Source organism: Penicillium argentinense, assembly GCF_028826775.1.
Source record: "Penicillium argentinense strain IBT 30761 chromosome Unknown utg000009l_segment0_segment0, whole genome shotgun sequence".
Lineage (NCBI taxonomy): Eukaryota > Fungi > Ascomycota > Eurotiomycetes > Eurotiales > Aspergillaceae > Penicillium > Penicillium argentinense.
In genome coordinates, this window is record NW_026622668.1 from 3,853,979 (window position 1) to 3,870,474 (window position 16,496).

Here is a 16,496-nt window from a genome sequence, read left to right on the forward strand (position 1 = left end):
CTGACACTCCCGCGACCGGCGCAAGCCACAATTTGCCCCGGACTGCGTTAATAGGACCTGTCCAATCTCCTCGTGAAAAATCGAGGGAAATTATTTCCATCCCCGCTGCTGGAGTCTCTCCGACTGGTCAGGTACGACTTTTCCCCTTCCCTGCCACCCCCCTGCCCTTTCCTGGCAATTTCTGCGCGGGCAATCTCATATGATTGTTTGCGAGCGCTCGGTGATGACGACCTATACGATTTCCCTTACTTAAGAAATCTTGAGGAAACCTAAACACCTTTATGTTTCAAGACGGGTCTCTGAGTTGCTGCATTTATTTTCGTTTCATTTCATCACATCGCCCGCATCGAATCATGGCTAACAGTTATGATCAGAATAGTATTTATAGAGGGTTGAGTTCGAGGTGAAGGTTATTCGGTCGCGTCGATTTGAGTGAGTTTGTTGGATGTGACAAGTCAAGTCGGCGCGTGAACGGGTGTAAAACAGAATTTGCGATCGGCACGAAGGCAACCCCAGGTAGGTTTTGCGGTTGTCGCAATCCGGAGGCTATGAAAAAATTATGAATCTTTTATCTTTTTTATCTTTTTTTTGTTGGGAGTAAATCATTCCACGCGTAGTGTGTTGTCTTGACTAAGCCCTGCACGGATTAATCCCGATGCGTAGCGACCCCTCTTCTGCTGTGTAGCTTACCGCTGCTGCTATTTGCCCGGCCGAGTGGAATGAAAACATTATGTTTGACTATTCCTTTTATTCTGTTCGTCTCTCCATGAATCACTCATCTTATTTCAACTATTATGGCCTTATGATTGTGGCCGCTCACCAACTCAACACATATATGTCTCAGAAGTATGACAAGAAAGCGCCGCTGTAGTCGGCTGAATTATATATCCGGGTGCACCGGATAATGCACAGCAACCTTTCGTCTTAGGGATGTCATCATCATATGATGCTGCTAACTCAGAATCCCTGCTTCAATTCGAACAATCCATCCTAACCAGACCGACAAATCCCACCTGTGAGCATGAATTAACATGTACATCGATCAAATGACATTTATCTCTATCGCAAATTATGATCCTCCGCCGCAGAACAGACTCCACGCCCAACTAGGGTAAACATGCATTGAGCCAGCTTAATCCCTGCTCGGAGACTACCGCATGTCCCATGCTAGTGAATCCACCCACCCCCGGACGACGCGCTGTGATAGGCCGCCCGCCCAACGCGGGGAACAAAAAGCTGGCAGGGGGTTAAGCTATTCTTCAGCGCGATCGCGAATCGGATTCAGCTGGCATCCTGGCCCTTAACCCAGGCGATGCAGCCTAGCCTGGTGGGATTTCCTCGGGGCTGAGGTACGCTATTTAGGTCCACTGGTACAGGCTAGACTTTTTGGAAGCTGGGAGTGTGCCTTGGGGGTCGCTTTTCTACCATACGTAGGTACTGACTTGCCCCTTCACCTACAAGTAAGCATAAATGCTATGCACTAGTGTAGGGGAGAGTGAACCCGACCTAGGCAAAAATAGCGAGCTCGGTCTTGGCCGGCCTCTCAGCTGGAAATTGGTAATCGAATCCCGAAATTAAAGTGGTTCGCTGATAGTCCATAACGTTGGCCCGTGTTGATGAGTGCTCAGTCGTGTCCCGGCGACGTGGTTCTCCTGTCCGAGGGATGTACCAGGCCGCGCGAAAGGGCACATTCGATACAGCACGTACTAGCTCCGCCCAGAAGGGGAAACAACCAGCAGACTGATCCATCCTGTCGGGACCACGGGGACCACGCTGACCACGTCACAAAAAAAGAAAAACAAGACACTCCCAAGATCGCCTTCTGATCGTGCCCGAAACCGGTCTCCAGTGGCTACCGACACGCCGGGTCGACCCCACCGTGGCGGGTGCATCATTGGCCGCGGCCAGCAGCAGAATGCCCATCGCGACTCCTCCTCCTCTTCCCGCTGCTGCTCGCTTCTCGCCTAAGAGTCCTCATAACTCTCGTGCCGCCTAAACGTCTCCTGTCCGTATCGAACTTCTTCCCCCGCCCCTTCTTCCATCATCTGCCCACCAACATCCAAACTCCCTTTTTCACCTCGCCTCGCATCGCCTCGCTTTTTGCTGACCACCCCCACTTCCGCCGTCGGCATGGCGGACCTCTCAATCTCGGATGGGGTCTCGATTGATGTGGTATGTTTGCTCGATGACAAACCCTCGACCCGAACTGTCGGGTTGCGTGCGGGCTGGGCTGGGCTGGGCTGACCAGACCTTCTGACTAGGACCCCGATTTCTATGAAAATGATAGTGCCTACGGTGGCGAGGAATGGGTATCGTATGTGTCTCTTCAGTGTTTACTTTCCTCCTTTTCTTTTGTTCCGCGTGGTTTTTTACTTTTTCGTGCTTGCGTGGGTTGGCCTGTGCACATCGCGTGTCTAACCATGCCGAACTCAGACTGCGCGACACCACGTCCATCAAATCGTCCATCTATCGCGGGATGATGGAAAATGGCAGACGGTATGTCCTGATTTTCTGCAAAATATGAATGTGCTTTACTAAGCCAGTCTACAGATACCAAAGTCTCCGCAATAAAGAGTACATGTACGGAATCCACTATTGCTCAATGCTCATCTGAAAGAATATCAAACTCATCTTCGACAGCTTGCCGTCAGATGAACAGCAATTCGACGCCTATGAAGCCGGGTATGTGTCCTGCATTACTCCATACGGAAATTTACCCGAACCCCTGCTGATGCGACCAGACACCTTGTCGACTTGATCCTGGACTCGGAGCGAGAGAACCCGCTCTTCCGCGCGCCCTGTGGCGATGACAAGGAAGCACCGCTGCACATTCTGGACATTGGTACTGGAATGGGTACCTGGGCTATGTAAGTACAGCCGCAGTGCATCAATCCTCCCCAATGACGCGAAAAGAACCAAAAAAAAACTAATAATTCCACAGCGACGTGGCCGACATGTTCCCAAACAGTTGGTTCCCCAACCCGAAAAATGACATGACGGACCAACTCACTCACGTAAAACAGGCATCGTCCGCGGCGTTGATCTCTACCCACCCCCAATAACCTGGATGCCACCAAACTGCACAATCGAAGTAGACGATGTACTCCAAGAATGGACCTGGCGCGAACCATTCGACCTAATCCGCATGCGCAACATGATTGGCTCTTTCGACGCCATTGAATGGGACCGCGTCTACCAACAATGCTACGACAACCTCAAGCCCGGCGGCTGGATCGAGCAATACGAAGTCGGGCCGTTCGTCGAATGCGACGACGGCAGTCTCCCGCCAGACAGCGTCCTTGCGAAATGGGGACCTAACATCCGCGAGTGCGGGGAGCGAGCCGGCCGCTCCTGCGAGGTGATCTATACCATGGTGCAGAGTATTCGCGACAAGGGCTTTGTTGATATGCACGAGAAGAATTATAAATGGCCGATTGGGCCGTGGGCGAAGCATCAGAAATTTAAGGAGGCGGGCTTGCTGAACTATGAGCATTGGATGAGCGGGATTGAGGGGTGGTGCATGTGGTTGCTTACGAAGCATGGGGCGCCGAAGCCCTGGAAGAAGGAGGAGGTTTATGTGTATTGTGCCAGGATGAGGAGTGAGATTAAGAATCCCGTGTATCATACGTATCATCGCGCGTGAGTGGTTTTCCTTCCCTGTTGCTGCGAAGGTTGGATTGGGTCTGTTAACTCTATACACAGGAAGAGGATTTGGGCTCGGAAGCCCTTCCCCGGTGAGGTTGTGCAGGATTCTGAAAAGGTGGCCCCTTCGAGTTCACCGAAGAGACCCGAGTCTGTTGGGTAGTGGATGACACTCTGCTCTTGCCTTTCGCATCGGCAAAATGGCGTTGGTGGCTTTTTGCTTTTTGTTTTGTACATACAGCAGATCCCGATGCTTTTCGGATATGCCTTATCTTTGATACCCGGCGAATTGAGGTAGAGAAAAGAGATACATCTTGAAAGAATCTTTCGAGGTACGGTTTGTTCTATCTGACCTTGCAAGCATATGGCGCAAAGGATAGAATTGAGATTGTCAATGATAATACCTACATGTTTCGGGGTCCTACTAAGAGTAGGGTAGGCTGCGGGGGAGACCATGAAATTCGAATCATGTTGAATTAGGATATCTTGGGAATGACAGGAAATGATACTCGCCCGGGTGGGTGACCTACACGAGTCCTGGGCGAGTAGCGCATCGACTGCTCGACCCTTATCTACCTGTACACTTTATTAGATCCACCGGTCGATTTGAGGTTTGTCCAGTTGAGAGAGAAAATCTCTAGTTGGTCCATTCTAATTTCAGCGGGTGGTGCCTTCCGTTGAACAAAAAATGCCAGATCCAACCCATTCCCGGGGATGCAGCTTAGGAAGCTGCACTTACGGTTATGGTGTTCATTTTAGCAGAATGAGCATGTCTTCATGAGGTCCTCCGGCCAGAACCTCATGCTCATGGCATCTACGTCAAGGCTAATCTTCGCGCACCCAGGGGGCTCCTTGAATGCTAGCTTCGACTTGTCCATCTTTACAGAGCCTTTGTGGTATTGTACCATTTCAAAACGGATCTCAGTCTGTCGGACGCTGAATCCGGATACTCATACCAGCTGTAACAAGCCCGAAGACTGGATCGAAGACATATTTACTGAATCATTGTCCGTGTTGCTTCCCGGAGAACCATCACATCTGCTGGGCTAAGGGGCATAGCCTGGAGGCGGTTTCGGGATGTAGAAATGGTTCTGAAGATTGTAGGCCCACACTAATGAATTTTGCTCATCGAAACCACGGCTCCAGGACAAATTGACTATCTGTTTACCCCCTCGAAGTATACTCATGGAAGGGTGCACTGCCAATAAAAACGACCAGCCCAGCCGAGTACACTTCCGACCACGTAGTACAGGCCATGGGAGCCAACGATGTACTGGACGGTCTCGCGAGACCCAAGTCTCCAAGCCTCCTCCTCATCTGGGCTTTGAAGCTAATCCATATGTGAAACAGCCTCATATTGACGATAAACCATATGGGTTAATTGCACCTGTATTCAGCTCGACTTCCTCCGTCGTTTTGTGGCCTCGACCTGCCCCTTTTCCTTGGGGGTCCACCTGAGTTTAACTGTGAAGGGGAAGAAAGGCGTTACAACCGTCACGATCGCCGAGATTACTATTGCTAGTCGCAACGGCAGTCGAAGGGTGGGTTGGGCGCTGCGAGTAGATTCTGACTGTATCGGTGAGGGTCGGATGCCCTCTGTTGGGGTGGAGCATACAGTATATGTGTGCTGATAAACCATCGTGAAAGCACAAGACCCGATAAGACGGAGTTTGAGCGGGGACCTGAAGTAGTCATGTTCGAGTCTTTAACGGATTGACGTGTCTTCATGTATGAACGAGGTCCATCAAACGTCTCTAGAAGAGAGACTTGTTGCTATGCAGGTATCCGAGCCTAAGAAGCAGTTGGTTAAGGGTTTCCGCAAGTGGAAGCATTGGTGTGCTCTTCGAAATGTGGTAAAGGCAAGAGACCGAAATACCACCGTAAAGTACACCAAGACCGCATATTTCGCATGAGGAGTTATTAATGCAAGTTCCAGTTCGCGAGCTCGAAGTAGCAGTGTGGAGAAGGATATACTGAAATGGAAATGACTCGTGCCGTCTCTCAGCATCGGACTTGGGGTCCATCATAAACCGAACCCGAGCGTCGCTGCCAGCACGATCACTCGGCCATTGTTCGTTGGGAGGCTTCAAGGGTGAGGAAAGTGCCGGATACCCTCCCGGGTCACGGCACAGGTTCAGGTCTGCCCGAGTGGACAGTGGATTGCCTGTTACTGGGCAAGCCAAGCAGCGATCAGTTCACTAATGGCTAGTCATGGATGTAGCTGTGATAGATAGCGAATTCTATTTGTTTGCAAGGGCTTTTGGAAAACTGGGTAGCGCATGAAGTGTCCTAGGAAGGATTAGAATAAACACCAGTGGTAAGGTCTGGAAGGGTCTGAGAAGGTTGAATACTTACCAAAGGTAAGACTTTGGCGATCGACCCTCCTGATTAACTCTTTAATCTGCCGTTTGATTTGAAGAGGCGTCTTTGTTGAAATGGAGAGGCACTGTGGGGTGTACATCTCCAGGAGATCGAAGGGGGTCTCTATGGCCTCGACAAGGCTGGTGCACCATCTCTCGCAGTCTCCATGTGGTGTATCAGAAGATCTGCAGGCTCATATAATGGTCATGGTGAGCTGTACCAGACGATGAAATGCGTGATGGTTGCCTTGTAAAAGTAAGAGGCAAGTGAAGGAGATCCAAAACGCCATCAATGAAAAGCTGGTAAGAACTGGTGTTGATAGAAAGAGAAGAGAGAAAGAGAAGGGGGAGAAGGCCTCGCGAGAAGTAACGAAGGTAGAGCAACGCCCAGGTGATCAGAATTTATACTTCACCCTCGAATAGTTGCTGACAAGCTCAAGGGTGGTACTGAGTTGTGGCAAGAAATTCAGCAATTTACTAGTAGATATGGCCTGGAGGGCACCAGCTACGTCGACTATAGATAATTTGCATGAGAATTCCATCCAGGTAAACTGCATTGGATTCATAACTGTCGAACTAGGTCGAACTGAGGGTATCTTGGTTAAAAAAAAAAAAGGCAAACTCCAACCCCCAACTCCGCCAGTAGATCTCTCACACCTCCACCTCATACTCCTCCCACTCCTCCCGGAAGTAAGGCTCGACCGCCTGTCTCTCCGCGGCAGCCCACTCCGGGTCGATCATGAATCGAACCGGAGCATCGCGGGCGCCACGGTCGGCACGGTCTCCGAGACGGTCGTTGTTGGCCGCAACAGGGGTGAGCGGGTGAGGGGGGCGCTGGGAAGGTGCGCCTTCTCCAGTTTCAGTCGAGCGGTTCTCACTGTCCTCTTCCCTGGTGTATCGCGGGAGATTCTGGGCAGCGGCCTCCTGGTTCAGCGGGATGCGGACGGTCAGGAACCGATCCGCACGGAAGTCCGGGCCAACTGAGGTGGTGCCACGCTGGTGCGTGTACATCTCCAGGAGATCAAAGAGGGTCTCCATAACCTCAGCACGGCTGGTACCCCATCTCTCGTACTCCTGACCGGTTTCGATGGGCTCATTACGCAGGTCCGCCAGTCGACAAGCAAGTTCGAGGCACGCGAAAGCCATAGTCGACGATGTCTGCTTGAGGGGCGCATAGGTACGGTACAGGTCGATCGAAATGCGGTAGGCCAGCAGAGCCACGTCGTCGCCGACCTGAAAATGCTTGCCGAGCTTCAGCAGTCGCTTCGTAGGTTGTCGGTTACGGAAATCAAAACCAGAGGCTTCGAGCATCAGCCGTTCGAGTCCCATCATACGCGCGGCATTGGTCTCGAAGTACTAGAGACAAACATGTTAGTATGTTTATTCTCGTGGGTTTCCGGAGCGTATGCACGTACTTCATCATCGGGGGACAGATGCTCGGAGGATGGCTTCTTTAGGTTGTAGACGGCACATGCAATCTCCCGCGACTTCTTCAGGGTATCTTCGATCTTGCACGCGGTGAACAAAGCAGCGGCCGCAGCATCCTGGATTAGGATTTCCTGTTGGCTTCGAACTCCTGTCATGGGATTAGGGTAGGTCTCACGTACCATGAAATTGTGTCCGGTGTCCGGGGTGACGAGTCGGAATCGGTGGTAGTAGACTGCTGCGGTATTGAATGTGCGGAGGGGCCTGTCAAATAGTTCAAATGGTTAGCTTCACGTCTTGCGCCTCGCGGGATGGGGAATTGTGACGTACAAATGAAGGATTCGGCGAACACTGTCGATCAGAGCAATTCCTTGCAGGCGCATCGATGCCTCCCGAATGGGATCCACCCGCATTGCCTCGAAGCATTGCTGGATCGTATGTTCGAAGATGTATGGCTTGGCGACTTGAATGAAGGACGGGTGGATGGGCGGAGGTTCCGGTGGTCCCTGCTCGGGTGCCGGGGCTGCAGCTGGACGAGCCCGCTCATCCCGAGTCACGGACGCCATGGCAGGAATCCGCGGCGGAATACGATCGAAGAGGGACTTTTCGGTGTAGCGCGCAGGGCCAGCGTCGTCACTGGACGAAGTTGTCGACTCGTTATCTGCTATCGTCACGTGTGGGTAATCGAAGCTGGAAGAACGATTATCCGAGGTTTACTTACTCGAGACCTGCATCCCCGAGAGAATCGGTTCGGGGCGATGGTGATGATTTCGATGGAAAGAGTTGCAAGGGAAAAAAGCGGGCAGAATGAGAGAGTTGCAGAGGAGAAGATTGGAGGGGGAGAGAGGAAGTGAAGAGGGAGTATTTAAGTGAACAGCGGCGGCGGCCTCACGCTGGCGAGGAAGGCGCGTCGAGGCAGCTGCCCACACGTAATTCTACCGCGTTCTCTACATTTATTTTGAGATACACTGTAAGAGTGAGCCTATTCCGGTGTGCTTTTTGGCAGATTCAGCTACAAAAACCAGCCCACATACAGTCAAAGTCGACTCAGCATGAGTACTTTTTTAGTCCTAACTATAAATATATCTACAATATACAAATAGTGAAAGCTACTTCGAAATACACCGAAAATGGTGGAGCGCCATTTTATTTCCTGTTTCGATTCGAGGTCTTGCAATTCGTTGCTACCACACTACAACACTTGTGAGCAATTCAAAGTAAACAATTGATCTATCTCATGGAACACCCCTCCCAGCCCGCGTAGCCTTCGCCAATTCACTCTGCGCCGTATTCTCCGCATACCGCCGATAAATCGGTAAATAATGCTCCTTGGCACTAGTAGTCTCAACTACACTCTTCCTCCCCTCAACAGCAGAAATCCACTTCCTCCAGCGTGCCCAAACACCCTCATCCGCACCACCAGCTCCCTCAGCTGGAAGACCGAGTCCATCTTCCTTGAAGTCATCAAATACCCACAGCCGCACGGCCCAAGGCGCAAGTACAAGATCAGGCAGCCCGATCTCCGAGCCTAGGAAGAACGGTCCTTCAGAATGCATTTCTTTTGTCCAGGTCTTCAGGTGCGTAAGGAATTCTTGACGGACTGGCGCAATTCCGTCCTCTTTATTCTCACAGTTCGCTGCCTGGTATTGTAAAAAGCGGTGAAAGGAAGGGATTATTTTGGATGTCACGTAGTCGATCCAGATTCGGGCTCGGGCTCGTTCGTACGGGCTTTTTGAAAGGAAACGTGGGCCGTGCTCTGGGTATGCTTCTTCCAGGTACTCTAGTATCACGGTGGATTCATAGAGGGGTTTAGGTTCTGGATCTGTCGGACAGGAGAGTGTGGGAACTAGACCGCGCGGGTTGAGTTTGAGGAGAGAGTCGGGTTTGTTGTATGGGTTCACTTCGATGTATTGGTATGAGATTTTCTTTTCTTCGAGGGCAAGCCAGACGGGTTGGACTTGGATTGTTAGCTTAGGACTATGATTTTTCTGGATCCTTTAGGGTGGATGATTTTCGACACACCGAATCTGTCATTTGTTAGCTGTGATTCTCATGAGAGGTATTGGGGTACGCACGGGCAGAACCACCCCGCATACAGCTTCAGCGGTTGCTCGGCGCGATGCTGGTCGACGAGTGCCTTTGCAGGGCCGCTGGCTTGGGGATAGATATCAGAATCTGGGTGGGCAGGCATGACTTCTCTGTATTCTTGTGGGTGACGGTGTCTGAGAGATGGAGGTTGGAGAAGGGAAGTTGGAGTCAGCTTAGATCGCATTTAAGCTCGACGATGGGACACGGCGCTGGGGTATTTCGCCATTTGTGGAGAGAGCGATACGTTGATTTCTAATTCCATTCTAAGAATCCATCAAAAACAAGCATTAAATATCCAAGGCCCTATCGTATATTCTGATAGCCCAATGGTCAAGGATCGTGGTATACAATTGCACCAAGCACGACGAGTCATCGATTCTCCCTATTCCCCTCTCTCAACTGTTCCACCACCCCTGTCGAGAGAGACCCTTTCACGAGTCTCTTCAATTATTCGCTGAGCCGTCTCCACAAATTGTCCTACAGCTTGCCTATCTGACTCAGACCTCGAAGTGCCATACAACTCCTCACATCGGCGAGCCAAGATCCTGACTTCATAGCCTGCCCTATTTCTGGCCATCTTGGCCTCACACAAGGCACTTGAAAGCCGGTTGATGTCATTGTAGATAGTTGGATCGAGAAGTGTGATATAATTTCTTACGCATGGAGGAAGCTGTACCTGACTGGACGCACGCATAGCTGGGCTCGTCTGTCGCTGAAGCCCTGCAGCGTCCTCAGATGCATCGAGATCAATTGCAAAGACGCTGGTTTGGCATTGTGGGTGTGAACTTGGACTCTGGTCATCTCGAAGCCCAGCTTGACGAGTCGTGCCGGTATTTGCACTGCTGGTACTTGCTCTCATCGGAGTCTGACATCCAAGCCTTATAGCAACTTGAATCTCGGGTTCATTGGCTTCAGTGAGATTAGTGTCCGTTCGGCGCTGTTTGTGTGAACTTGTGTTTTTGCCTTGTTGAAGCTCAGCTGAGCGAGTCGAATGAATAGTCGCCATCATTGGAGCCTGCTCAATCTCCTGAACATGTCCGGGTTCCTCAATATCCACCTCGTCGGTCGGTCTCAGGCCGTACTTTTTGGGCAGACCCGGTGCCTTCTTTCCAGACATGATGTTTCAAGTGCTCATTGAAGTATTCCTTGAACCCATTTAGGCTCTTTACCGTGCCGGAGCCCACACTCGACTCCTTCTCCAGCGCTCCCGCAGTTCATACAAGCCCCGATGTCCAAAGTATTTATTAGATCAGTGTTGCTTGCTTGCTCAATTGATTTGGCAGAAAATGATCCTTTCATTTGGTATTTATATCCTCAAATTCTCAGACCCGATCTCTTCCTGCCACACGTTACTCCCCATTCCCATACTTCCTCACCAACTTCTGCATAATCGACATCGCACCAGAGCGATACCCACCACCAAAGATAGCATGGTGATTCAAATGATGATACCTGCAACCGATTAGCCAAGCCCAAAGTAACAACAGCGGCAAAAGAAAAACTCACAACTCATACAACCTAACCCGATCCTCATACTCCCCCACAGGCTCCGTCTTCGGCACAACCCGATGATACTGCTCAAAAAACCGACTCCCAAACCCACCAAACATATGCATAATCCCCAACTCGAACTCACTATGCCCATAACAAGCAGACGGATCATAAACCACATCCCCAACCTTATCCTCACCCCCCGCACCAACAATCTTCCCCCGATCCGCATTCCCACTCCACAAATCACCATGAATAACAACAGGAATAATGCCCTCCCCTTTTCCGTCCTTATACCCCAAATGCTGGTCCCCAAGTAGCCGCGGCACAACGCCGTAGGCAGTCTTCTCGACGAGATCACGCAAGCCAGCATCCTTCCCATTCCGCTCTTCAGACGTCGACAGGATCGTCAGCAGTCGCTCATTCGCATAAAAATCAGCCCAGCTATCATAGAACCGATTCGGCTGCTTCGTATCCCCGCAAAAGGTGGGGACGGGGAATCCGAATCGTCGACGACCGGTGCTAGGGTCCGGCGGTGCAGGCGTGGAATGTAACTTCCCCAATCGAGCCGCCAGCGAGCTTGCGCTGCTCTCATCTGAGCGAGACCGAGCGCCGAGATCGAGGAATTCCGTCGCGAGGAAGTACTTCTTCGTCTGCCCTTCTTCCAGTGGGCCCCAGGCTAGTGCTTTAGGGCAGAAACCTGGTACGGAGCCCGCGATGGCATTTAGCGATTCGTATTCGCCGCGGAACATTTCTTCGGCGGCTTTGCCGTCTGCGGAGGTTTTTATGAAGTAGCGGCGTTCTTCTTCGCCGTTTGCTCCGGGCACTTTGGCGCGGATTGCGCCTGTGCTCGTGAAGCCGGAGCCTAGGCCGGATGTGGAGAGGGTGACCTTTGATGGGTCTTTTGGCAGGGAGAGGGCGTGGAGGATTGTTTCTGGGACGGCTGTCATTTTTTGTTTCTGTCTTTTGTTTTTTTTTCCCTTTTTTTTTGCTTGGAGAGAGAGTGTGTTGGTGTCTGATGGGAAGTTGAAGAGGTTGCTTCAATGTTGCTGCTTGTTGCAGGGATGAGGTGGGCAGGTATGACGTACGTTCCCCACACGAGGTCCTTCCTGATAGCTGATTGCGGTCAACACCACGTCTAGAAAGTATGTACTACAATGGACATGTACAATACTGAAGATAGTTGTATAGAATTTCCTGCAATGCGAATCTTATGAACTGCTGGAAGGTATGAACAATCATCTCGGTAACGCCAGATCCATCTTATTTGCAAAACTCCCCCAAAAGGAATTCAGATCGAGTAGCATATCGCGTTAGATGAGCATGTGCAACCAGTGCGTTGCCATGATTGTTCAAACAAAATCCATCCACAAATATTCCTTAAGAAAGCACATTGAGCCAGTGTAAGGCCGTCTTGGTACGCTCACGAACGTCCAAGTCCTTGTCCTTCTCCAGCTTCTCCAGCTGCGGAAGAACTCGAAGCTCCTTCAGGCGCGCAGCGCGCGCACGGCATCCTTCATTGTCGTTTTGGTCCTCGGCGTACAAGAGATTGATGACCACCCAGACACCGTTGAGGCGAACCTTCTGGTGCGAGTGACTAAGAAGGGCGATGACTGAGCGCATGATATCTTTGTGCCACACCACCAGCTGGCGATGACGCGGGAGTCCAGCAGCAAGGTGGACGATCACCGCTGTGACGGCCGTGATCAGCTCAGTGTGGGCCGTGGCTCGGGCATTTATGGTGTGCACCGGATTCTGGGGGTTGATAGGAAACCGCTCGAACACTCGCACCTTGAGACTTTCGTTGATGGTATCGAGAAGTGCATCTTGGCCGATATCACGGAACAGGTAGTCGATCATTTCGGCGGCGCCTTCGCCGCAGATCATGTTGCGGATCAGGTCGAATGTCTGCTCGCGAACGGCATCCTGGTCCCGGGCTGCTTGGTCGTTTTGTTCGATGACTCCCCACGAGATGAGGCGGCTGCGTCGTCGAAGAGCAGGAGGGAACCGCTTGTGCTTCGCCCCGGGGTCAGTATTATAGTCGAATTTGTAGCTGACCAATTCGAGACTTACTGAGTAAAAGAAATGGTTCCATTCCTCAGTTGGATTCAAAATGTCAACGTGTTCGCCGGCCGAATTGGCTCCGCCCATCGCAACACTAGTATCCTGTTCCATCTCCTCGTCAAGGAGACGGTTGTCTGGCTCACCCTCGTCGGGTGGAGCGATCCTCTGTAGCATCCAGCGGGGGCCCAGTTTCTCGACCACAGTGATCTTAATGTCGTTGGCAGTATTATACACGAGATGCTTGAGTGCCCACAAAGACTCAATTTTCAGCTTGACGGCATCGGAATGGGCATGTTCACAGAGAATCGGAATCACATCTGCGGAAACAATGGCCTTGGGATACGTTAGTTACAATGTCTCTATCCAAAATTTACAATCTCACTCACCTCTTTCATAGGGCTGAAATCCAATGCCAGGTTACAAATGACGGCGGTTGCCGCGGTCTTGACTTCCACATCCTGATGCTTGAGTAGGACGAAGAGTGGCTCGGCGACACCCGCATCCACAAGGCTGGTCCTCAGGACGCTTACTGATCTCGTCAACATCCGCGTCGCACCGCAAGCAGCCAAGATTGTCGGGGTAGGATTGCCGTCGGCAGCCAAGTTCTTCGGCAGGGACTCGGCGTTCGCAGGGGCATCCGTCGGCCGGGGTCGGAGCGAGTCGATGATGTAGGGCACGGCACCATTTTCACATACTGCCTTGCGGTATTCGTCCTTGAATGGTACCAAAGCTGCCAGGCCCTTCAGGATGTTTTCACGATATCGCATAATGTGGCACATCAACGGAGAGTAGCCGGGAGGTCCAAGGCGGCATTCCGCCGTGACGGACTTGGGATCACGCACGGGCGCGTCTCCTCCAGCGTACCACATCGAATGAAGGTTCTCAGAGACAGGGTTGTAGGTCTCCTTGAGCAACTGCGAAAGACGCTTGAGTGCGCCGCCATTAACGGCATACTTCTGCATTTCCTGATCATCCATGACTAGATTGGCCAGTACGGCGGGTGCTTCTTCTTTGACCTGTTGTGTGATTGCGAGTGAAATATTGTTCACATCATCAGATCTGACCCGCCCGGCAGAGGCCTCGGAGTCCTTGTCCAACATCTCAATGAGAATCGGAACCAGCAGGTTGCTGAACATGGGAACCCGATCCTTCCTCGTAAGCCCCAGACGGACAAGGATCGAGAGCAAATGCGCGGAGGCAAGACGAGCTAGACCACTTTCCTCACGGGTGATGACCAGAAGGTAGGGGACAAGTGAATTTTCCTCCTCTTCGGTGGAATTCTTCTCTTCGTCCTGCGAAAATGGCGTGGGGTACGAACTGCTGGGGCGGCGTTGAGAGCCGGCCGTGCCAAGAGGTGGAAAGTTGGTCGAGTTGGGGGATGACCGTTCGTGAGAGTGCGGAATGGGTGGTAGAAGTGCATCAAGAGGGTTGGCACCCGGTTGACGGGGAACCGCCGAACCGGACAGATACGTCGAGCCCCAAGGGCCGCGCCTGACATCCGCCGGGGTAAAGCCGGCAAGCTGGCTTGGGAACACTGTAACGATTCCAGGAGAGGAGAGCAAGTGCTGTGCCCGTCGCTTTGACTGTTCTACAATAGTCGCGATCGCACGAAGGATAGGTGTCAGACTAGCAGATGCAGGCGCCGCTGCCGGGAACGCCCCCAGCGCATCTGGCTCCTGGACGAGGTTCGCTGCTCCGGGAAGGACATAACCTTGCGCCACAACAAAGGCCGCAAGCTTGATGCCCAAAGCATCCAGTACACCACATTCCGCCAATTTGGCTTTGTGAGCTTCTTCGGTGCACACCTTTCCAATGAGAGCCGCAGCCAGCTCGATGCATATTTGTGTGTTGCGGTCGACATACTCCTGCGCAACGAGTCTCCGCAGGGCACTCGCATTCTCATCAGAGAAGATCAGATCTGCGAAACGTGTGTCCCGCAGCGCCTGTTCTTGGCTCTGCAATGGCAGTCGATCGGCGATCGCGTTGAGAAGTCGCAGGATGGGGACAGTAAATGCCTGCGGGCAATCAGGAGAGACAAGAACGGCGAGAACATTCGAAACAAGGTCACTAGCGAAGATCGGGGGAAGAAAGTTTGGGCCACCTGCTCAGCCTTGTTAACGCCCAGTTCGACGAGGTATCCGTCGACCCTGCGCATCGTGTGAGTAATAGCACGTACCATGAGCCACCGTTCCAGAAATGATAATTGCTTGCATGCAAGCATCATACTCGCTCGAATCCTCGTACTGGAACGGCTTTGCTTCGCTGGAATCGGCCGAGGTAACTTTCGACGGGTGATTTGATGCGAGGATCTGGGCGAGGATGGGGAGAATGCCCCAGATCACATAGGTCTCTTTGCGTTGATCATGGCCGATCAGCTCGTGTTTGAGGGTGCGGAGGCAGGCCGCCTGCGATGCAACCGACTCCGCGTTCTGCAGCTTCAGCAGAGGAGTCGGTGGAGCGCCGGAAGCCATCATCATTCACAGACAGCCACCCCCCAGTGGGAGGTCTGCCAAACGGTTGCGCGCTGAGAAGATTCAAGAGAAGCGTGGGTTGGAAGGGGATCGGGTGTTAAGGGAAAAGAGAGGTTGCGGGGGTCGCAAGGTGATGGGTGGAGGAAAGTGAAAGTCGGGAGGGGCGTCGGATTTAGACGGTCGCGTGTTAAGACGAGTGCCGTCTGGATGCTCGAAGATAAAGAGGTGTGTGTGCCTGACGATTCGAGGTACGATCAGCGATGTCACCAGCCGATCTGCTGTAACTGCGGTTGTTGTCTTTGGCCTCGAAGCTCTCTTTGACGTTCCCGTCTCCGCATGGGGATGACTGGAAGTTACGTAAGGGTCTGGCCAGCGTTTATGCCTGAGGCCACAACATGAATACGTTAACAAGTTACTGTCAAGTCAATCGGGCGCTGGACACTCGTCTATCCAGCTCAGTTGATCACTTCTACCCTGAGTCCTCCGACCGACCGCCGAATCGAAATGGCGCCGAACACACGTCGACTAGCCGAATCGAGTAGGCATCCTCGCGTTACCGGTGTTTTTCCGAATAGCCCGATGGCGACTTCAGATGCGGGTGCTTCTCCCAGCACCGCTCTTCTGGATGTCCCATCTTCTTACAGTAGCCACACTGTGGCCTCGACGGCTTCTGCTTCTTCCTCTACCGTCGCTAACACATCAACGGCGCCCAAAAGAGGTAAGCGAGGCAACCGAGGGGGTAATGGACGCAGCGGTAAAACGACCAGCGCGCCAAGCGAGAACCAGAAGCCGTCGAGGCCACAGTGTGGCTACTGTAAGAAGATGGGACATCCAGAAGAGCGGTGCTGGGAGAAGCACCCGCATCTGAAGTCTGGCACTATGCCGGACGATTGTAGGTGATCACAATGCGATGGCCGTGAACGATTGTTATTAGACTCACTGGTTTTTAACAGAC

General features: G+C 52.2%; 6 protein-coding genes across 6 annotated transcripts; 2 read left to right on the forward strand and 4 right to left on the reverse strand.

The window, feature by feature from the left end:
• Window positions 1-2,130: 2,130 nt before the first annotated feature.
• N7532_009016 (class I SAM-dependent methyltransferase) lies at window positions 2,131-3,805 on the forward strand (the record flags this gene model as incomplete). Its single annotated transcript, XM_056621507.1, has 9 exons — window positions 2,131-2,172; window positions 2,262-2,314; window positions 2,434-2,496; window positions 2,551-2,580; window positions 2,641-2,682; window positions 2,742-2,867; window positions 2,942-2,967; window positions 3,024-3,639; window positions 3,703-3,805. The coding sequence occupies 9 exons, from the start codon at window positions 2,131-2,133 to the stop codon at window positions 3,803-3,805; spliced, it is 1,101 nt and encodes a 366-aa protein (XP_056472313.1).
• A 2,848-nt stretch (window positions 3,806-6,653) lies between these two features.
• On the reverse strand, window positions 6,654-7,993 carry N7532_009017 (putative cyclin; the record flags this gene model as incomplete). Its single annotated transcript, XM_056621508.1, has 3 exons — window positions 6,654-7,358; window positions 7,418-7,691; window positions 7,758-7,993. 3 exons carry the CDS (start codon window positions 7,991-7,993, stop codon window positions 6,654-6,656), a joined length of 1,215 nt encoding a protein of 404 aa, XP_056472314.1.
• A 669-nt stretch (window positions 7,994-8,662) lies between these two features.
• On the reverse strand, window positions 8,663-9,618 carry N7532_009018 (uncharacterized protein; the record flags this gene model as incomplete). Its single annotated transcript, XM_056621509.1, has 3 exons — window positions 8,663-9,384; window positions 9,450-9,454; window positions 9,503-9,618. The coding sequence occupies 3 exons, from the start codon at window positions 9,616-9,618 to the stop codon at window positions 8,663-8,665; spliced, it is 843 nt and encodes a 280-aa protein (XP_056472315.1).
• Window positions 9,619-10,864: 1,246 nt separating this feature from the next.
• N7532_009019 (putative fructosamine-3-kinase) lies at window positions 10,865-11,956 on the reverse strand (the record flags this gene model as incomplete). The annotated part of the gene is made up of 2 exons (XM_056621510.1): window positions 10,865-10,967; window positions 11,022-11,956. The coding sequence occupies 2 exons, from the start codon at window positions 11,954-11,956 to the stop codon at window positions 10,865-10,867; spliced, it is 1,038 nt and encodes a 345-aa protein (XP_056472316.1).
• A 430-nt stretch (window positions 11,957-12,386) lies between these two features.
• Window positions 12,387-15,547, reverse strand: N7532_009020 (armadillo repeat protein; the record flags this gene model as incomplete). Its single annotated transcript, XM_056621511.1, has 3 exons — window positions 12,387-13,403; window positions 13,457-15,171; window positions 15,247-15,547. 3 exons carry the CDS (start codon window positions 15,545-15,547, stop codon window positions 12,387-12,389), a joined length of 3,033 nt encoding a protein of 1,010 aa, XP_056472317.1.
• Window positions 15,548-16,120: 573 nt separating this feature from the next.
• Window positions 16,121-16,441, forward strand: N7532_009021 (uncharacterized protein; the record flags this gene model as incomplete). The annotated part of the gene is made up of 1 exon (XM_056621512.1): window positions 16,121-16,441. The coding sequence occupies one exon, from the start codon at window positions 16,121-16,123 to the stop codon at window positions 16,439-16,441; it is 321 nt and encodes a 106-aa protein (XP_056472318.1).
• Window positions 16,442-16,496: the final 55 nt, after the last annotated feature.